Here is a 23,149-nt window from a genome sequence, read left to right as displayed (position 1 = left end):
TTGCTCCCTCCTTCTGAACTTCAGAAGCCTCACTTTTACTTACTGAAGTCTGCTAGTTTTTATAAATATTTTGCTCTGTGAAATCATCTGCTTTGTAAACAACCAATATTTGTCTTTGATGTTCAGACTTCCTTTACTACACATAATTTCCTCAAATTTCTTCCATTTTTCTGTAAATGGCAAAATTTTTCTTTCATTATGTTTGCCTATATTTGATTGTGTGGATTTACCACATCTTCTTACTCCAATCTTTTATCAGTGGGCACTTAGGTTGTTTCCATCCTAACTATTATAAATAATGCTGCAATAACAATGTAGAATATATCATTTTTGAATTGATGGCTTCATTTTCTTTGAATAGATGCCAAAGAGTGGGATTACTGGGTCATATGATATTCCATTTTTAGGTGTTCAAGGGAAATCCAGATTATTTCCAAAAATATCTGCACCAATTTACACCGCTACCAAAGGGCTCCTTTCTCTCTGCATTCTCTCCAGCACTTTTTGGGCATTTTTTTTTTTTAACCATGTACCATTCTAAAAGATCAGAGATGATATTTCATTGTGATTTCAATCTGCATCTTCCTTATTAAAATAAATAACAAACATTTCCTCTATATCAATTAGACATCTGGATTTCCTACTTCGGGAGTTATCCATATCTGCTGCTCACTTATTGTTATTTTTATTGTTAAATTGTAATGTTCTTTTCTATAATTTGAATATCAACCTATATCAGTTGTGCAATGTGTGAGAATTGTCTCTCATTAATTTTTAATCTACTTTTATTTTCTACCACAGTGTAAAATATTTTTTTTAAAGATTTATTTATTTATTTATTTATACAAGTACTGGGTACAGTCAGAAGCGCGGGAGGGTGAGAGAATTCACCAGAGCCAGAGCAGGGAGCAGAGCAGGCAGAGGGACCAAAGTACACTGCTGAGGGGAGCAGCAGGCGGCTGGAGAGGTCTGTGTGCCATGCGGGACCCTCCTCTGGTGGCCGGGGAGCAGCCAGGGATCGAACCGGTGCTGCAGAGGCTGTGGGCAGCTTAGCAACCTAGCGCTCAACTGCTGCGCCACCGGGGAGGCCCAGTGTAAAATATTTTTTAACTTGAGTAACTCCAACTGCTTACTTTTGCTTTTATTTCCCTTACAATGAAGGACAAATCTCCAAAGACACCTTTATCATTGATGTCATGATGAATCTCCAAAGTGTTCTTCTATATATTCATTGTTACAGGACTTTTACCTAAGTCTTTAATCCATTTTAATTTTATTTTTGTACATGACGTTACAAGGTGATCCAAATTCATTCTTTTACATGACTGTCCAGTTTTCCAAGCACCATTTACTAGACATTCTCCTTTCCTTGCTGTATGGTCATGGTTCCCTTATCATGAATTAAGTATTGATATGTATATTGATATGTATGTGTATTTATTTCTGGGCTGTCAATTTTTTTACATTGATCTGTGTGTCTTTTTATTCTAATACTATGTTGGTTTGATTATTTTATAGAGTAGTTTAAAGTTAAGTAACATGATGCTACCATTTTTTCTCCTGTTTTCTCAAAATTGGTTTAGCTATTTGAGGCCTTTTAAGTAGACTTAAACTGTTTATTTGGTATTTTTCTTGCTTCTTCACATAGGTTTCTATTGTAATTATCTTCTATCATTTTTATTTATTTATTTTTGCATAAAACTGGGGTGCAGGCCAGAGGTGCAGGAGGTGAGAAGATTCACCAAAGACAGAATGGGGAACAGAACAGGCAGATTTACTGAAACACACTGCTCAGGGGAATAGTAGGCAGAACAGGAGAGGTTTGCTGTGCCATATGGTTCAGCATCCTGTTGGGGGTTCAGACTCAGGCCATCACAGTGATAGTGCTGAGACTTAACCCCTAGGCCACCAGGGAGACCCCTATCTTCTCTCTTACAACCACTTTTGTTGCATCCCATAAATTCTGATAGCTTGTATACTCATTTGCACTAGTTTCAATATTTTCTTATTTATGCCTTAATTTCTTCTTTAATGCAATAGTTATCAGGCAGCATGTTGTTTAGTCTCCCTATATTCATTGGTAGTCTTTTTTTTTTTTAATAGGTGTTCTTTATGTTTAAGGCATTATGGTCAGAATACTAACTAGGTATGATTTCAATATTTGTAGTTTTATTGACAATAGACTTCTCTCCCAACATATGGCTGATTCTTGATTTTGCTCAATGCACACTTGAAAAAAATGTGTGCAGTAGTTTCTGTGTGGACTGTTCTGTTGACTTCTGTTAAGTTTCATTGGTCTAGCTTCTCATTTAAGGCTACTGTTTCCTAATATATACTTTGTTTTGTTGACTTTCCTATAGTTGTAAGTGGAGTATTAAAATCCCCTAGATATATTGTTGTCAATATCTTTCTTTATTTCTATCAATAACTGCCCTATATATCTTGGTGCTCTATCATTTGGTGCACACATATTTATAAGTGTTTCATCTTATTGTATTAGACCCTTAATCATGTAATATGTATATATTATTACCCCTTTGAACTGGAAATCAATTTTTACTGACATAAGTATAGATGTTCTTGACATTTTTTTAATTGCCATGTGCTTGCAGAATAGTTTCCACATTTTTAAGTGTAAATTTGAAATCTATTCAACTACTCTATACCTTTTAATTAGTGAATTCAAGTCATTTACATTTAAGGTGATTATTGAGACATAAGTACTTCTTGCTTTTGAATATTTTTCAGTTTCTTTTTTTATTTTTTGACATTCTCCTTTTATGTTTTGTTTAGTTTCCATTTCCATTGCCTTATGTGTTGCTGTGTTGCTTTTATTTATCTTTGTTTGAAGGTTCTGCTCCTGTGTATGGTGGACTATTTGCATTGTCTGTTGGACGTTATTATTTCATATTCATTCTGATGGGCCATGTATTAACTCTCTTCCTCCTGCATGTTCTATAATTTAGTTGTCTGCTACATCTATATTTGTTCAGTTGTTGCTTTATAATAGTCCATTTAGTATCTTTCATGATTGGTTTGGTGTTGATACATTTCTTTAATTTTAGTTTTTCAGTGAAGCCTTTTGTCCTTCCTTGTATCTTAAATGATAGTCTTTCAGGGTAAGTTATTTTTAGGCCAGAAATATTTCCCTTTGAGAACTTGAAACATCCCTTGTTCTTTTCTTGCCTATAAGTTTTCCACTGAAAAATTTGTGGACAGTTGGACAGTTTAATAGGTGTTACCTTACAAGTTATTCTACTTTCAATATCATTTCCTTATCATTGGCTTTCAACAGTTTAATTATAATATACCTTGGAATATATCATTCTGGTACTGTTTCTTTTGTTTTTGCATAGAAGAACTGGGGGCCAGAGATGCTAGGGGTGAGAGGATTCACCAGAGACAGAGTGGGGAGCAGAACAGGCAGACTGACTGAAATACCCTGCTAAGGGAAACAGCAGGTAAGACAGGAGAGGTCTGCTGCACCATATGTGGGTTAGTTCCCTGACTGGGAATTGAACTCAGGACATATTGGTGATAGCTCTGAGACTTAACATCTAGTCCACCAGCAGATTCCCTACTTTTTTAAGTAAAATCTCTCTTTGCTTTTTTATATCCCTCCAACCAGCCATCCATATTCTTACCCCAACTGTCTCCCTGTCCATTCCTTTCATCCTTTCCTCTATCCTTACTGGTAACCATTATCGTCTTCATTTTTTTTTTTTTGGCCAAGTTTGTATTTTTATTTCTTCTTTTGTTTGTATGTAATTGGTTTTGGTTTATTTACATTCTCCAGATGGGTGAAACCATACAAAATCTGTCTTTCACTTTTTGACTTATTTCACTCAACATAATCAGTCTGATATTGTTTGGAACAGTTTATATCTCTTGAATCAGAATGCCTAATTAATTTCCCATACTGAGATGGTTCTTCATAATTATTTATTTAAATAAATTTACTATGCCTTTCATTGTCTCTTTCCTTCTGGAACCCAATGATACATATAATATTTCTCTTCATGTTATAACAAAAAGTCTTACACTCTTTTCCCTATTTTTAATTTTTTTTCTTTTTTTTGTTCTATTTATGTGTTCTCCACTACTGTGAATTTAAGTTCCCCAATTCTCTGTAGTAATTATATTTAATACTGTTGACGTTCCCTATTGTATTTTTAAATTCAGTATTTTTTAGTTCCATTAGTTCTATTTATAACAGTAGCATATTTATCTTTTACTGTGTCTTATGTTTGATGTTTACTTATTTTTTTTAATTCACCATCATGATTATTTTACCTACCTTAAACTTCTCATTATACATATCCTACAGTTCTGATGGAATAAGTCTTCTCTTGGGGTAGGGAGAGTAGTAGCATTTGTGATATATTTTTGTAACACTTCACTTTTAATTTTAATGGTTTATAATAAGGAGTTACCTTTTGTTACTTAAATGAATTGACTTTATACTCTCTAGGTTTATTTTATCCAGAATCTTTAGGTGTCTGTTATTTCATAGATGTATGCTTTTATCCTTATTTAAATGGTGTGGCTGCCTCCTTGGTGGCACAAGGGGTTAAGAGGCAACGTATGAAGCTATTCGCAGCCACTGCTGGCCAGGGAGCTACCCACATGGTACAGCAGACCTCTCCTGACTCACCTGCTTCTCCCCTCAGCAGTGTAATTCAGTCATTCCTCCTGTTCTGTCCCCCACTCTGTCTCTGGTGAATCCTCTCAGCCACCGCACCTCTGGCCTCTACTCCAGTTCTTGTATGCGTAAATAAATGCATCTTTTAAAAAAGGTAAAAATAAGGGCCTCCCCGGTGGCACAGCAGTTGAGCACTGGGTTGCAAAGCTGTCCGCGGCCTCTGCAGCGCCAGTTTGATCCCCGGCCACCAGGCAAGTGTCCCACATGGTGCGCAGACCTCTCTTGCCGCCCGCTGCTCCCCTCAGCAGTGTACTTTGTCAGTCTGGCTGCTATGCTCTCCCCTCTGGCTCTGGTGAATTCTCTCACCCTCCCGCCTTCTGACTGTACCCAGTGCTTGTATAAATAAATAAATAAAAACCAATCAACTTTTATTTAAAAAAAAAAAAAGGTGAAAATAAATGGTGTGGTCACTGGCCCCAATCAGGGGTAATAATTAGGAAGGAACCAGGGTATTAAGGAACTGACCTCCAGTGAGCATCAAGATTTCAAACTTCTTGGACCTCCCTGGTGGCACAGCAGTTTGAACGCCACACTGTGTAGCTGTCTGCAGCCAGTACAGGTTCAATTCTCGGCTGGCCAGGAAGAAACCCAGATGGTGCGGCAGACCTCTCCTGCCTTGCCCACTGCTCCCCTCAGCAGTGTCTTCCATCTCTCTCTCTGTTCTTTTCCCCGCTCTGTCTCTGGCGAATTCTCTCACCCTACTGCGCCTCTGACTGTAAGCCAGTTCTTTTATAAATAAATAAATCTTTTAAAAAAAGATTTCAAACTTCCTACAGTGTTGCAGATACCCAAATTGTTTTTTTTTAAATTTAGTTATTTACTTTATTGAGGTAACATCAGTTTGTTTACATGTATGTGACTCAGAGGTATAAGATCACACTCCTTCAGATGTATCTTACCACACCACACTTACCATCAAGGCACAAGATAATTGAAAGCAATCTTTTTTAATTTTTTTAAATTTTATTTTATATATTTTTACATCATTTTTCATTTTTGCACAACGTATGCATTTTCATCTTGGTTATCCTCCTCTGAGCCAACTCACTGGCCAAACATCATTAAAAGGCTCATGCCAGCCTCAAACCCTTGATCGTGGTTGAGCAATAGACATAGCACTGGGTGGGAATTACAGTTGAGACCAAACCAGAAGCTATTGTTTTTCCAGTATGAAGCCTTATGCTGGGGTGCTTGCTTCTCTCGTTAATATCCAGGTTCTTCAAGCTGTGGTTATTGAGAACATTCAGTTGTCTCTGTTTTGTCATGGTTGTAGAGGTCAGGCAAGTGTTTTTTCATATCACAGTTACAGGTTGCCTCATATAAAAGGAAACAACAGGTGATACAATTTGACTCTGCCCACCTGTTCAGGCTCCAACTGTTCTAGTTTGGGGTCACAGAGTCAAGCTAGCAAACACCACTTTGCACCCTTACTGCTATAGTTCTTTAGTGGTGCAACCTGTGCCATGCATGCCAACTCTGTGTTTCCTCCAGTACAGTGCCTGTTTTTTAAAAATCCACAAGAAGTTATGTGCTTTTGGGTTTACAATAGCAAAGAGGTTCCATATAGTAACTGTTCCTCTCTTTGTGGGCTGTACTGCCTCAGTATTGCTCTAAAAACAGTATAATTACAGTTTTCCCTACCCATGCCATTGCTATTAATATATGGGATGGTCATTGATTTATCTTTCAGAGGTTGCTATTTTGCTTAGTTGTAATTTGTATGTGGAGGAAATGAGCCTAGAATCTTGAGTCTGCTACAAGTTTTCTGGTCTCCCTTCTAATCTCTGTATTTTTTAGCCAAAATGGGAAAATTCATGAATCATTTCTCATTATTTAATAAAATAAAGCATAACACACCATCTAGAGTTGCCCATTCTTTTCATTTCTGAGTACCAAGAATTTGTCACATGAATTATTATTTGCACATGACAGCCAGAGTACTTTTCCTAAAGTATGAATTTCTTCCTATTATTCCACTGATTAAAACCCATCACTTTTTAAAGTTATCACTCTTTAAAGTGATCATCACTTTTAAACCCATCACTCTTTGATATGACACTCAATTTTCTGTTATTCACCCATTACAAACTTCTCAGCTTCTCTCTCCCCCTTTTTCCTTTTATTCATCCACTCCTCCATTCAACACCATCCTCCACATAGTATTCTGTCATATTTTTATCTACATTGATCTTCTCTCAAATCCTCAAAGTTGCATGCTCTTCCGCAGGTGCTGTCTTTTGAAAATAATGTTCAACAAGCTGCTTCTCTCACTCTATTTTTTTCTAGGAAAAATCTTGAATCCTTCAAATCTCACTTAGACCTCATTTCTGCCCTCCTCATGCCCTCATTCTGTGCTTGCAAACTTATTTCTATTGATTCCCTAATCCTTTTGTGTAATATTTCATCGCTTAGACATCTAACAAGCCCTAAGACTACCTCTCCTAATGAAGTTATTTTTCACTTCATACAAAATCTATAGGACTGAAAAGGAAACCAATTATATTGAAATATAATTCTAAATATGGACCCCAAATAGGTTGATAAACCACTGATTTAAAAGTCCACATTATCTTAAAGAACTTTTTCAGTTTTTACAGAGGGAAAAAAAGGCAAAATGAAAGAAAAAAAAACTTTAATGTGAAGTCTCTGTATGAGATTTTCAAATTGAAATTAAAAATCAATTAAAGTGAAAATATCTGTCTTACATCACCCAAAGCAGTGATAGTGAAGGCAAAGATCAACAGCTGGGACTACATCAAATTAAAGAGCTTCTGCACAGCAAAAGAGACAATAACAAAAACAAAGAGAAACCCCACCAACTGGGAGAACATTTTTGCACACAACACTAATGATAAAGGACTGATCACAAAAATCTGCAAAGAGCTGATGAGACTCAACAACAACAAAGAAAATAATCCTGTCAAAAAATGGGCAGAAGACCTAAAAAGAAACTTCTCTGAAGAGGAAATGCAAATGGCCAACAGGCATATGAAAAAATGTTCAACATCACTTGTCATCAGGGAAATGCAAATCAAAACTACCATGAGATACCATCTTACACAGTGAGAATGGCACATATTAAAAAAACTAGCAGCAACAAATGTTGGCGAGGATGTGGAGAAAAAGGAACTCTCCTGCACTGTTGGTGGGAGTGCAAACTGGTCCAAACACTACGGAGAGCTGTGTGGAGATTTCTTGACCTACTAAACATAGAGCTTCCATATGATCCAGCAATTCCACTCCTAGGTATTTACCCAAAGGACACAGAAACATCAACTCCAAAGAGCACCTGCACCCCTATGTTTATAGCAGCACTGTTTACAATAGCTAAGCTTTGGAAACAACCCAAATGCCCAAAAATAGATGACTGGATCAAGAAGATGTGGTACATATACACCATGGAATATTACTCAGCATTCAAAAAAGATAAACACATGCAATTTGCAGCAACATGGATGGCGCTGGAAGGGATCATGCTCAGCAAAATAAGCCAGAAAGAAAAAGAAAAATACCGGATGGTCTCACTCATAGCAGGAATCTAGAAAACTTAAATAAGGGACCAGGAAAATGAATAACTATAAGAAAGTGAAAATCAAAATCAACAAACAACTATGAATCAGAGATACTCTATGGGGGGTGGAGGGCAGGGAGGGAGGGATTGGGGTCAAAATAAGGGGGCCCAATTGTATGGGGAATATAAAAATAAAATTTATTAAAAAAATAAATAAAATATTAAAAAAAGAAAAAAATATCTGTCTTGATTCTTATAACTATGTTCAGGATATTTCAAAATATTTCAAAAACATTTTTATCTTGTGAAACATAGTCATTTTATTACTTATTTTTTTGGTGTTAAATTATACTGGTATCCAAAGTCCAGCCCAGCAATATGTGGTTCAAAGCTCAGGATCTGGACTGAACTGGATAAGGGAGACAAATCTGGGAATGCAGAGGGTAAGCTGAGTTGGATTAAAGTTTTCACAATCTCTGGAATGAGAAGCAAAATCAGACCTGCACAAAGACTTTAATACAAAGGAGGTGGATTATGGACAGATTCCAGCTGTGAGAAAACAAACTGAATCAAAGGTCTGAGAGCTGTGTGGCAATCAGGAGTGGATTTGGGACAAACCAGAATGGTTAAGGATGTTTGGGGAATGCTTTTCATTGTAAGTGAAGGATGTGCCTTTGATGCAGGCATGACTTAAGAACACAGTAGTTTATATACTAGAAATTACAGTAATTGATGCATGTATACAAGTTGTTTATTAAATATCTGCCATTCATTTTGATGATAATTTTAGATGGTTGGTGGACTCTGGGATCGATTTCAAACAAGACCTTTGTTGGCACCAGTAAAACCAACTACTTTGTAAGTTTTATCTCGTAATGTTTTCATTACCAGATTTTTCACTACCACATGTTTATAATTAAGAATCTGACACGCTAGCCCATGTGTGACAGAAAGTTGAGGGTTGTGTGCTCTGGAGAGCATTCCAAGGGGTCTCAGGCTTCCATTTCTGTGACTAGAGAGAGAACCCAAATACCAAATCAATCAATTAATGGTCAGTGTTCCCTGATTTCTCTAATTTTCTCTTAACTCTCCTTAAAGTTTAGAATACTAAATATAGCAAATTTATACCATGTTCATTTCAAAATAAGGAATATTTTATAAATAATTTGGTATGAAGTATTATAATTTTGCAAAATCTATTGATTTTAAGGAACTATGCATTTTTTTATCAACTTTTGTAATAAGTAATTATTTTTTACTTTATTACTAATTCTTACACATGTAATTTTGGGCATTTGCCTAAAAATTTGGTGTTTCTATCTTTGTTTTTACTACAACCCACAATCCAGATCATTATGTGTTTTAATTTTTTCCATTTATTTTTGAATATTCATACTTGCAAAAATGTGTAAATAAGAATGTGATATAATCTGTATATCTACTTATAAATAAATAACTACCTAAACACTGGATGGCCATATATATTTCTTTCCTCAGGGATCACCATTATTCTGTGCTTAATGTGTCACATTTGCATGTATTCCTTTAATCCTGAAAAATATGTTATTTTTAACCAATATATGGCATTGAGCCTCATGTCTGTAACTCAATATGTGGTATCAAACATATATTATTTCAACTTAACACTTCTGTTCAGTATTGTGTTTGTAAGATTCACACTTATTAGCATCTTGAATTTTAAAAAAATCTTGTGCAAAATGAAATTATTTCATGTTTTTTCATCTGTAATTTCACATGATTTTCTGATTTTATGATATTTTACCATCAACTCAACAGAGGGATAAAATTGAATATTTAGTTTTATATTAACTGAATCCACACTTCGTTGCAGGAATATTTTTGACCATAGTCAGCAAAATTAGTGCACTTTTTAATTAAGTTACAGTTATTAAAAAATATTATCAAGAATAACATTTTTCAAATCTTTGACAATTTCCCTATTTCAATAAAATTACATAAATTGTCTTTTAAATTTTGTTTTTTTTCAATGAATTTGAAAATCTGGGATAAATGGATAAGTTCTTGGATGTATGCAACCTCAGAATGAATGAAGAAGAAAGAGAAAATCTGAACATATCAATTGCAAGCAAGTAAATTGAAATGTTAAGTCTCCTAAAAAAGCAAAACTCAGGACCAGATGGTTTCACTAATGAGTTCCACCAAACCTGCAAAGACGAATTAATGTAATACCTCAAACTCTTCCAAAAATTGAGGAAGATGGAATGCTCCCAAACACATTCTATGAGACCAACATTGCTCTGACACCTAAAGTGTTAGAGTACAAGCACAAGGACATCAAAGAGAAAGAAAGCTATAGACCAATATCCTTGATGAAACAAAAATAAAAATCTTAGCAAAAAATATTTAAAAATCAGGGCCTCCCCGGGGGTGCAGCTGATTGAGCACCATGCTGTGAAGTGTCTGCAGCCTCTGCAGTGCAGGTTGGATCCTAGCCAGCTGGCGAGAATCCCACATGGCGCAGCAGACCTCTCCTGTCGTGCCTGCTGCTCCCCTGAGCAGTGTATTTCTTTGGTCTGCTTGTTCTGCTCCCTGCTCTGTCTCTGGTGAATCCTCTCACCCTCTCATGCCTCTGGCCTATACCCCAGCTTTTGTATAAAAATAAATAAATCTTAAAAAAAAAATTCAAAAATCATGACCTAGTAGGGTTTATCCTGGTATGCAAGAATGGTTCAAGATATTAAAATGAATCAATTTAATTAGCCATATTAACAAAAGAAAAGATAAAAAAATTTGATCATGTGAGTAGATGCGGAGAATGCATTTTACAAGGTTGAATACACATTTGTAATAAAAACTTTAAAAATAGGGTTTTAAGGAGCATACCACAGCATAATAAAGGTCATATATAATAAATCCACAGCTGACAACATACTCAGTGTTGAAAAATGAAAACTTTTCCTCTAAGAGCAGATACATTACATGGATGTACCTCTCATACTACTGCTCAGCATAATATTTTAAGTTTTATCTAGAGCAATTTCATAAAAGAAATATATAAATAATTAAGATATAAATACATAAAGATATAAATAAATAATTCCAAATTGGAAAAGAAGAGGTAAAGCTATCACTATTTACAGAAGACATGAATATGTATAATTTATGTACTATATGTATTATATATATATTAAGTAGTAATTATATAGAATATATTTAAATACATATAAAATATAAAATATAATTTTATATAGTAATATAGTAAAATATAAATATAAATGTTTAGTAGGATCTTTAAGGGTATATATACATACATTATATATTATATATTAAGTATTACATATTAACTACACATAATGTATTATATATATAAACTATATATATATTACATATTATATGTAAACTATAGATCAACACAGTAAAGTGGCAAGCTAAGAAAGTCAACATACAAAATTGTGTTGCTTCCATTTATACAAATTAGAGAAATAAATCAAGAAAACAAAGTCCATTTACAATAACATCAAAAAATATTAAATATCTAGGAATGAACTTCAGGAAGTGAAAGATCAGTTCATTGAAAACTACTGGCAATTGCTAAAAGAAATAGAAACTGCATGGAAATGGAAAGATATCTCATGCTCATGAATTGGAAGAGTTAGCATAGTCAAAATTTCCATTTTACCCAATGCAATTTACAGATTCAATGCAATCCTTATCAAAATTTCAATGGACTTCTTCAAAGAAACCACAAACATTATTGAAATTTATATGTAACCACAAAAGATCCTGAATAAACAAATAAATTTTGATTTAAAAAGAAGGGAAATGGTAATATCAAACTTTCACATTTCAAATTGATAGTAGTCAAGTTGATAGTCAAAAGAGTATGATAATGGAATAAACACAGGCACATAAACCAATGGAATAGAATTAAGATCCCAGAAATAGACTCAAATTTATATGGATAGTTAATCTATGACAAAGAAACCAAGAATACACAAGGGAGAGAAGAAAGTCTCTTCAAACAAATGGTGCTGGGTAAACTGGCAAACAACACAAAGGAAAACGAAACCACCTTATTTTCTCACACCATAATCAAAATGGATCAAAGACTTGAATTTAAGACCAGAATTCATTAAATATATAGATGAAAACATAGGCAAAACACTATACAACATTGGATTCAATGATGTCTTTGGGGACTCTATTCCAATATCAAAATAATAACGCAAAAATAAACAAATGGGATGACATCAAACCAAGAAGCTTCTGTGCAATAAAAGAAACCAAGCTATAGCTATAAGTTAAAATAAAAAGACAACCTAAATGAGTGGATGAAAATATTTGCACCTCATACATACAACAAGGGGATAATGTCCATGATGTACCAAGAGGTCATGAAACTCAATAAAAAGAGAAGAACCCAATCAAAGAATGGTGGGCAGGGAAGTTAAATAGACACTTCTTCCAGGAGACATACAAATGACCTATAAGCACTTGAAAAATGTTCAACATCACTTGTATTCAGGGAAATGCAAAGCAAAACCACAGTGAGCACTGCCTCACTCTAGTGTTACATGTGAGAATGACACATAACAAAAATCCCAGAAAGAACAAGTGCTGGCAAAAGTGTGAATGAAGAGGAATATATGTATGTTTTTGATAGGATCGCATACTGGTCCAGCCCCTATGGAAAATTGTAGTGCGGTTCCCCAAAATGTTAAAAATAGATACACCATATTATAATTAGTCTTTTTCCTAATTATAATAAAGAAAAAAATCAAAATCAACAAGCAACTATAAACCAAAGATACACTACGAGGGGAGGCAGAGGATGAGAGGAGGGATTAGGGTCGAAATAAGGGGAGTGGAATTGTATGGGGAATATAACCAAAATCAAAATGCATACATTGTGCAAAAATGAAAATGACATAATAATTATATAAAATAAAATATATTCAATAATAAAAAATAAATTAAAAAAATAGATATACCATAGTCCAGTAATTCCACCCTTTGGCATTTATCCAAAGAATGCAAAAACACTAATTTGAATGCACTCCTGTGTTCATTGTAGCACTATTTACAATAGCCAAACTGCGGAAATAACTAAATGTCCCAAGACTGAGGACTGGATTAGCAAGATGTAGTACATACACATCATGGAATACTGTTCAGCTATTTCAAAAATGAAGAACTACCATCTGTGATAATGTGGATGGATTGGAGATGGTTGTGCTAAGTAAAATAGGCAAGAGGGAGAAACACAAATACTGGATGATTTCTTTCATAGGTGGAGTAAACTAAAACAAAGTTCAGAAATGTCTGCAGAATCCAGCATGGTTTAATTGACAGTGGGAGTTGAAAACAAAGGCAAAAGGGGACAAACTGGAGGATGGTGATTTGGTGGTAGGTGTAGTCTGGTATATATCAGAAGCATGGACCCAGGGCCTCCCTGGTTGTGTTAAGAGGCAAGCTATGAAGCTATTCGCAGCCACTGCTGCATGAGTTCGATCCCCAGCCTGCTAGGGAGTTACCCACATGGTACAGCAGACCTTTCCTGCCTGGCCAGCTGCTCCCCTCAGCAGTGTATTTCAGTCGATTTGCCTGTTCTGTTCCCCACCTGTCACTAGTGAATCCTCTTAGCCCCCGCACCTCTGGCCTGCACCGCAGTTCTTGTATGCATAAATAAATAAATCTTAAAAAAAAAGAAGCGTGGACCACATCCCCTAAGTCATATACAAGGTTGTAAACCAATGATACCTCTAATTTAAAAATACAAATTAAAAAAGAAAAGATGTCAGTGAGGAGGCTTTACATGAACAAGTAGACATCACCTAGGACAGCAAGGCGCACCACTTTGGAGGTGAGACAGATAATGCAAGGGGTTCAAACATACTAAAGATCATTATTCAGAAATAGCATTAAAATAATTGAAATAGAGAAAATAAATACATGTATGTATTTTCTCAAATATATGAAAAATATGTGCAATTGTAAGTACATTGCATTAATTGTGTACAGATGAATGTTTATTTCCCCACAAATTGATATGTTAAAATCATAGCCTTCAGGGGTAATGGTGTTACAAGTCCAGAGCCTTTGGGTGGTAGTTAGCCCTGAGGCAAAGACCTCAAAAATACCCTTAATTCAGAGGCTCCAGAAAGACACGTCACCCATCCTGCCACCTGAGTTTATAGTGAAAAGTTAGCTGTCTATAATTAAGTGGATCCTCATGACTGATTTTTTTTTTTTTTGCAGCTACAATGATTTTAGAAATCTTAGTCCAAAACTGTGGGAAATAACTTACTATTGTTTATAAAAAATGAAAAATGAATAACTGAATAAAAGGGATATTTATGATTAAAATATAAAAAGAATAATGTAGTAGAAATATGATAAATAAAATCAAGTTTACCTGTTGTATCTGAAAATGCAAATAGTGACAATATTGAGAACCATATTGAGCCTCATCACCATACATAAATTTTATTGTCACTCTCTAATCCTGAAGAACTAGCAAAAGAAGAACAAAAAAGCCAAAATCTAGCAGAAGAAAGGAAATAATTAAATCAAAACAGAAATACATAAAATAGAAGTAAAAAAAGACAGTCCAAAAGATCTATGAAACCAAAAGCTAGTTCTTTGAAAAAATAAACAAAATAGACAAACCTCTAGCTAGGCTCACAAAGAAAAAGTAGGAGAAAATTCAAACAATTAAGTTCATAAATGAAAGTTCTAAAATTACAATAGACATGCCAGAAATCCAGAGGATAATTAGAGACTCATATGAATATTTATTTTTTTAAAGATTTATTTATGCATACAAGAACTGGGGTACAGGTCAGAGGTGTACGGAGTGAGAGGATTCACCAGAGACAGAGTTGGGGAACAGAACAGGCAGACTGATAGCAATACACTGCTGAGGGGAGCAGTGGCCAAGTCAGAAGAGGTCTGCTGCGCCATGTGGGTAGCTCCCTGACCAGGCAGGGATTGAACTCATGCTGTAGTGGCTGAGGACAGCTCCATAGGTTGCATCTCAACCCCTTGCACCACCAGAGAGGGCCTACTATGAATATTTATACACATTTATACAATCTAGATGAGATGGAAAAATTATTAGAATTATGCAATCACCTATGACTGAATAAGGAAGAAAAAGAAAATTTAAACAAATCAATTACAAGCAGGGAAATTGAAACAGTAGTAAAAATTTTTCCAAAGCTCAGGACCAGATGGTTTCATATGAGAGTTCTACCAAGCTTTCAAAGGTAAAATAATATGTGGCCTGCTCAAGTTCTGTTAAAAAAATTCTGAAAGAATATTTCCAAATGCATTTTATGAGGCCAACATCACACTAATACCAAAACCAAACAAAGACAACACAAAAGCAGAAAACTATAGACCAATCTCTTAATGAAATAGATGCTAAAATCCTCAATAAAATTTTAGCAAACAAAATCCAACGATACATTAAAAGGATTACCAAGTGGGATTTATTCCAGGGATTCAAAGATGGTTCAAAATCCAAATTCAATCAATGTGATTCACTAAATTGATAAAAAAGAAAAATAAAAACCATGTTATCATATTAATAGATGCTGAGAAGGTATCTGATAATGTTCAATATTCATTCATAATGAAAGTCCTTGAAAATTTTTGAATGAAAGGAACAAAACTTAACACAATAAAAGGACAAACCCACAGTTAACACCATTCTTAATGGTGAATAACCTGAAAGAAAAGCCTGAGATCTGGTAAAGACAAGGGTGTCAGCTTTCACTTCTGATATTTAACATACTACTGCAAGTCCTAGCTAGAGTAATTAGACAAGAGAAAGACATAAAAGAAATCCAAACAGGGAAAGAATAATTAAAGCTAACATTATTTCCAGATGATATGATCACATACACAGATAAACCTTCAACATCCACAGAAATACTAATGAAAACAATAAACCAGCTCAGTACCCGGCAGGTTTAGAAAATAAACAAAAATCAGTTGCCTTCCATATGCAAATAATCAGTCTGGTGGGTAGCTCCTTGGCTGGGGATCTAACTTGTGCTGCAACAGCTATGGATAGCTTCATAGGTTGTATTTTTTTTTAATTAATTTTTAATTTTTTTTACATCATTGTTCATTTTTAAACATTATTTGCTTGCCCCCACCCCTTTAAGTGTAGTCCCCTGTAGGATAAATGGTTTTCAGGCTTTTCTGCCCTCACACCATTAGGATTGCCCTGCCTGACAGGCACCTGCAGTTGTTACATTGTTGCAAGCTGTCTTATTTACTTCTGTGGGCCATGAGAGGAGTATTGAGATAGTCCCCCAGAGAAGCAAAAGCTGTAAAGAAGCAGAAGCAGTAAAGAAGCAGCAGAGAAACGAGAGAGAGAGAAGCAGAAGAGGCAGGAGAGAGAAGGGGAGAAAGAAGGCCAGAGAAGCCCAGAGTGAAGACTTGCTGGGGGCTTGGAGGCCTGGCAGCCTCCTGCCCCCCTGGCACTCCTGCCTGCCATGTGCCTGGTTGCTGCAGTGCATGTAAAGCTCAATAAAAAACTGAGAAAGCCACCGAGGGCTCTAAGACTCTCCTTTACTTGACTGCCGGATCATAGATGACCTGCTCAGTGCCCATCCTGCCCCTACACCCCATAGAGTTTCCTTCCCCAATGCAGCCATGCACCATCACCTCAGTCCCCTGTGCTCCTCCCTTTCTCCCTTGGTCCCCTCTCCCTCTTCCCCCCCTGCACTATGTCTCTGATTTATAATTGTCTGTTTTTGCTTTGTTGTGTTTTGTACTGTTATTATATTTTTACACTGATATCTTATTTGGTTTCCCTTATATTCATGTTATAAGTGAAATCATGCGATATTTTTCTTTTTCCTCTGTCTTATTTCACTGAGCATAATTCCCTCTAGATCCATCCATGTTGCTGCGAATGGCATAGGTTGTGTCTTAACCCCTTGTGCTACCAGGAAGGCCTAGAAACACAAATTTTAAAAGAAACTTGCACTCCTGTCTTTATTGCAGCAGTATTTACAATAGCCAAGCTATGGAAACAAACTAAATGTCCCAATATGGATGGATAGATCAGGAAAATGTAGTATATATACACAATGGAAACTCCTCAGCTCTCAAAAAAAGATAAACTCATGCTATTTGGGGCAACATGGATGGAGCTGGAAGGGAGTATTCTATGTTAAGTAAGTCAGAAGGAAAAAGCTAAATATTGGATGGTTTTCACTTATATTTGGAATATAGAGAAACCAAACACAAGTTCATACAAAGACAAACATTGAAAACTGACTACAGATCTGAGGCATCCAGGAGGGGAGGAGGAAGGAGAGTGAGAGGAGAGGGGTGAAAACAGAAGGGGAAAGAACACATTGAATTATGACTAAAATTACCAGAGAGGGATGAGTTGGAGTGGGGGCAAAGTGGAGAGGGTGGTGTAATGGAGGATTACTGGGGCTTCAGTGGTGGGTGTGGTGAAATAACATATGACTATAGAGGCATAAACCTATACTCCTCAGACATACACTGCGATGTAAATCAATATTGTCTCAATAAATATAACTAAAAAATAAATACATTTCCCATCTTGCTATCTGTGAATAAATAAAATCTAGCATGCAAAATTTTGAAATAACTTCTTAAAAATGGTTTCAAAGATGTGTAAAAGCCCCAACATAAGAAATAGACTACACTGCATGAATTGAATGATAGTAATTTAAATAAAACTATTTCAATAAAAGATTCTTTCAAAAATATAAGATCCAGGGCCTCCCTGGTGGTGCGGCAGGTTGAGTACAGCGCTGTGAAGAAGTCCACAACCTCTGCAGCATGGGTTCGATTCTAAGCTGGCCAGGGAGATACCCACATGGCATGGCAGACCTCTCCGGTCTAGCCCGCTCCTCTCCTCAGCAGTGTTTTCAGTCATCTGCCTGTTCTGCTCCCCATTCTGTCTCTGGTGAATTCTGTCACCCTCCTGCGCTTCTGGCCTGTACCCCAGTTCTTGTATAAATAAAGAAAATAAAATCTTTAAAAATACATATAAGATCCTTATAAATACAGCAAGTTGAAATTATTGATAATCCCGTTCAAAAATCTTTTAAAAGAATAAAATTGTAAATTGGTACTGACTCTTAAAATTATGTGTGCTAGTGGAAAACTTTATTAGCACCTTTTAATTTATATATCATGTGGTAAAATAATAGCACACTCTAGTAAAATAAATGTTTAAATCCTTAGAAAATGACTAATTCTCAGGCTAGAGAAGGAAAATACAAAATAACTTTATGCTGAAAATAGCTGCAACCTTGTATATGTTACTCAACTTACATGCGCTGAAGCTGGTTTATCTCTGATATAGAAGATTAGACTAGCTGATCAGTAAGATGCACTTAAATATAAATAATTTATCTAAGAAAATGAGAGGTTAACCCTTGGCAAATATTTCAAGTATTATCAGTAGGGAATTCTACATCAAAAAATAAAAAATGAAGAAACAGAGTGACATAGAGTTAAATCATAAGATTCAACAAAGAATATGTCAACTGAAATCTGGAGTTAATTTGTCCTGGTTTTGATTTTCATTTAAAACTACATTTTAAAGTATTTTTAGTTTCAAATTTCAAGCTTAAATTCTTATATCTCTGCAGAATTCTTTTATTTGAATAATAGAAATACTATAGTTATTTCATATTTAATTAAGTTAATGTCAGTAGCTCAACTGCATATATTTTCTCTTCTTCTAAGTGTGAGCCCATGTTCTAGAAGCAAATATATTCCACTCTATACGTAAGTAATATTCCCTAATGTTTTTAAAATTTACATCTAAGTTGTAGTTGCTTTCAGCTCATTCATATTCATAAATTCTCTTTTTAAGATAATTTTAAAAAATAACTTAAAAGTTATTTTAAGATAAGTGGAAATTAAAAATTATTTCCAATATCTTTCTAGCTCTGGAAGTTTTGTTAAAGGTTGAAGATTTTGATAAAAGAAAGAAAGGGGGCAGTATTTTTCTGTTTCCCCAAATTTTATTTCATAAAATACTTTGGATGCTAATAATAATAACTATTATAATCAAAAGACTTTATACTTGATGTGGAAGATATGAGGTGCACACCAACAGCGAAGTGTAAGAAATGTAAACTTATATTTTTTCTAAATTTAAGTCTGGATTTCCAAGGATGACAAAGATGATTATTCTCCATCATTTGGAGTACTCTTGATTTAGATTGAAGATAACTTTGTGTCTTAGTCTCTATAATAAAATAATGTAGACTGGGTGGCTTAGAAGCAGCAATTCTTTCTCACAGTTCTACATCAGGAAGCCAGTTTGGCTGAGAGAGGAACCTCTGGGTCCTCATGGACTTATCCTTGTGTCATCACATGGTGGAAGGGCAAGGGAGCTTTGTGAGGTCACTTATAAAAGTATTAATCCCATTCATGAGGGCTCTACCCTCATGACCTAAGCTCCTCCCACCTCCTAAAAACCCCACCTTCAAAAACCATAACCTTTGGGCATTACAATTTCAAGATGTGAATTTTAGGGGAACAGAAATATTTGATTATGGTACTTGGAGCAAAGTAAATGCAAGAAAATTGAGGGGTCTGGCCCTTTTCTTCCACCTTCATTAATGTTGCCTTTTCTGCACTGCAGTAAAATTGACTAGGACACTCTGATATATGTCCACACAGCCACTAGGCCTTCTCACAGTTCCCCTAGACACATCCATCACTGGTTGGCCAGGATCCTTGCTCACTTATACACATTTCCATCTCCACAGGAGCACTGTACTTGTCTCTGTCTTATTGCAGGCCGCCCCCAGACTCCAGTGAAAATTTTGCTCAAAGACTGCAGAAATAGTTATTTTTCTCAAAAATACAAGTTAGCTGTTACTCTTACCTGGCCCAAACTTAAGATCACAAGAGCCTGGAGACTCACTCTGAAAAAGAGAAATTTTCCTTTCTTTCAGCAAATCATTTCATCATCACAATTAATTTTTCGCATTTGAAATTTTTGATCTATTTTGGCAAGTAAGATTTCCTTTGGAAGTTAGAACATGGTTATTTATTTCTTCTTAAAAAATGACATACACTGTTCTCTCCCCTATCCCCAACAGCGGATGTGTACAATCTGCAAATGATGATGATATTGACAACCCTTTTGGAGACATCACATCTCTAGCCAAACCTCGGAGCTCCAGAGCAATTTATACAAATACAAGTCGGTGAGCTCTTCTCAGAATTATTCCCCTTACTTATGACTAAGGATAAGAAACAGTAATGGGGATCTATTGCAAATGAAGAAATAACGATCTTTATTGAACATAGCTTAAGAAGAAAGGTAAATTTTTCTTGAAAGAACATTATTTACAATAGGTAAAATGTGGAAATAACCCAAATGCCCCAAAATGGTGTATGTATGTATGCATGTATATATATATATATATACACACACACACACATACACACATGCACAAGAGATACTATTAAGCAATCAAAAAAGATGAACTCATGCCATTTGCAGCAACATGGATGGAGCTGGAAGGGATTATGGTCAGTGAAATAAGCCAGAAGGAAAAAGAAAAATATAGGATGGTTTCACTTATAGGAGGAATATAGGTGAACCAAGCAAGGGATCAGGAAAATAATAATAACAAATTTTAAAAAATAGCAGGCAACTATAAATCAGAGACATTCTGCAAGGAAGAGGGAGGGATCAAAACAGTGGAGGGAAGAGCACAAGAGACTATGGTGATGATGCACCGGTGGTGGGAATTTTATGGGGACTGCACCTGAGAGGAGAAATCAAAAAGGATAAACTCATGTCATTCGCAGCAACATGGATGGAGCTAGAAGGAATTATGCTCAGTGAAATAAACCAGAAGGAAAAAGAAAAATATTGTATGATTTCACTTATAACAGGAATGTAGGGGAACCAAATAAGACATCAGTGTAAAAAAATAATAACAGTACAAAACACAACAAAGCAAAAACAGACAATTATTAACCAGAGACATACTGCAGGGGAGGAGGAGGGACAGGGGTGAGAGGGAGGGAGGGAGGAGCACATGTGACTGTGGTGATGGTGCATGGGTGCCTTGGGGAAGGAGATTTATGGGGACTCAATCTGAAGGGGTGGGGGGAAGCAAATATTGTCTAAAAAATGTAAAAAATTATAAATGCTAAAAGAAAAAATGAAAAAGAAAAAATGAGCAACGATGAAATACATATATATTATTAAAATAATAGCTATACATTAAAAGAAAAAAATACTTTGTGGGCAACAAAACAAAGAACTACAATTTGTCACAAAGGTAAGCACAGTTTGGGAACTGAGTAACCTCAGCACCTTGAGCAGTCACTTTATCTGTGACTTCAGTTTCTTCATCTGAAACCTATAGAGGTAAATATCACCAAGCAAGGGGATTATGGGGGATCAACATTTATAAAGCATGTTGAGACACATAATACTTTGTTATTTAGTGAAAAAGGGCTCCTTTTTAAAAACAAGATAAATGAGAATTTCAGTGCTAGTGTGTTGCTTCCTAGAACAATGCACTGGGTGGGTGGCAAGTATAGTCCAGGAATGCTGCAGGTGTGTTTGTTTCCATTATGTATATGCATACTACATGCGAATTCACTTTTGCCAATGGGAATTCTGAGGTTGATAAATTTCTTCCCTAGTATTCACAAGACACACTTGAAGTTAAAGTTCTGTGTTCTTTTTTTTGTGGAATTTAGCTGCCAGATTTCATGCAAGGCTATAGTTTGAATCCCAACAGTATTTTAAATGTTAGCTGATTTCTACCTTTTTAAACATAAATTGTGCCTATGACACAATCTAGTTAAATTTCACATTAGCTGCCCTTTACACTATATCCTACAATAATTTTGAATATATCTGGCTACTGTCTCTGGCTAATTCTTTTGACAAATTTGGTCTAACTACAAAATGTTTCAAACTAAAGTTGGTTTTAAAATAATGTTATGTCTCTTAAATTAACTGGAAAAAAATGTATCCAAAATGTTCCAGTTTCTGTGAATGAACAGAAAAGTAAAAAAGAAAAGATTTTGTCTTCATATTACATAAAAATCTGACAGGCACATAAGCTCTGTATACAAATAATTGTAATATAAAGGAGGATGGAACAAATCTCCTAAAATATTAGCTTAGTGTTTTCAAAGCTCATATATCTAGAAAGATCTCTCTAACACACATGACTTGAGGGATATAACATTAGACCTGAGTTCTGAGGAAGAGACACTTAGTGTGATTTTTTTTCATAAATTCAATAAGAAAATTATTGCTATTAAGCGTAGTAATTCTAAAAATTTTAAAGGGAGACTATGAGGGAAAAGACTATTTTTTTCAATTCTATAGCCTTTTAAAAACTGTCTCATCTTTGAAATGTGTATTTGAATTTTGAAATGTTTTATGGAACGTTCTTGCAAAGAATAAAAATATGTTTGGGGTTATTTTTGAAAGAATGAAGTATGGCTGTGTTTTAAATTTTGATGTATAACGTACTATTTAACCTCAATAATTTTGGGAATATTCCTTCTTCTCTTGGTGTTAATTTGTGTTTTTAAGGAAACGAAATTTTGAGTGGATCATGTAAGAGAATTGAAAGCCTTAACTGTACTTGTCCAATATGGGCACTAGAGGGCCTCCAAGGTTGCAAAGTTTCTTCTTTTGATTAGATTTCAATTGTTAACAGAATCTTTACCTTTTAACACAAAGAAATGTTTTCCATTCTCATTATGAAATACTTAAATATATGTAACTGTATAAATTCATATATTAAATATAAGTCAAAATAACAAGTAAATGTCTATGCATCCCTCTGCACTAAAGAGATGGTATTTTACCAATATCAGTTTTTACTAATACCAATACTAAGTCACCTATATGCTCCTCTCCTTATTGTCTAGGTCCCTTTCTCCAACCCGGA

At 35.2% G+C, this 23,149-nt stretch overlaps 1 protein-coding gene across 1 annotated transcript in view; it reads left to right on the top strand.

Moving 5' to 3' along the window:
* The window catches only part of SPMIP7 (sperm microtubule inner protein 7), a gene marked incomplete at its 5' end in the record, with an annotated part of 67,055 nt that overhangs the window by 28,693 nt on the left and 15,213 nt on the right, over positions 1-23,149 (top strand). Inside the window, 3 exons of the mRNA XM_084248452.1 lie at positions 9,004-9,071; positions 18,945-18,986; positions 20,315-20,422. Of these exons, the coding sequence (XP_084104578.1) occupies positions 9,004-9,071; positions 18,945-18,986; positions 20,315-20,422 (218 nt within the window). The remainder of the gene's footprint in view (positions 1-9,003; positions 9,072-18,944; positions 18,987-20,314; positions 20,423-23,149) is intronic.

This window comes from Talpa europaea, assembly GCF_964194135.1.
Source record: "Talpa europaea genome assembly, chromosome: 11".
Lineage (NCBI taxonomy): Eukaryota > Metazoa > Chordata > Mammalia > Eulipotyphla > Talpidae > Talpa > Talpa europaea.
This window is presented reverse-complemented; position numbering and strand designations above follow the sequence as displayed.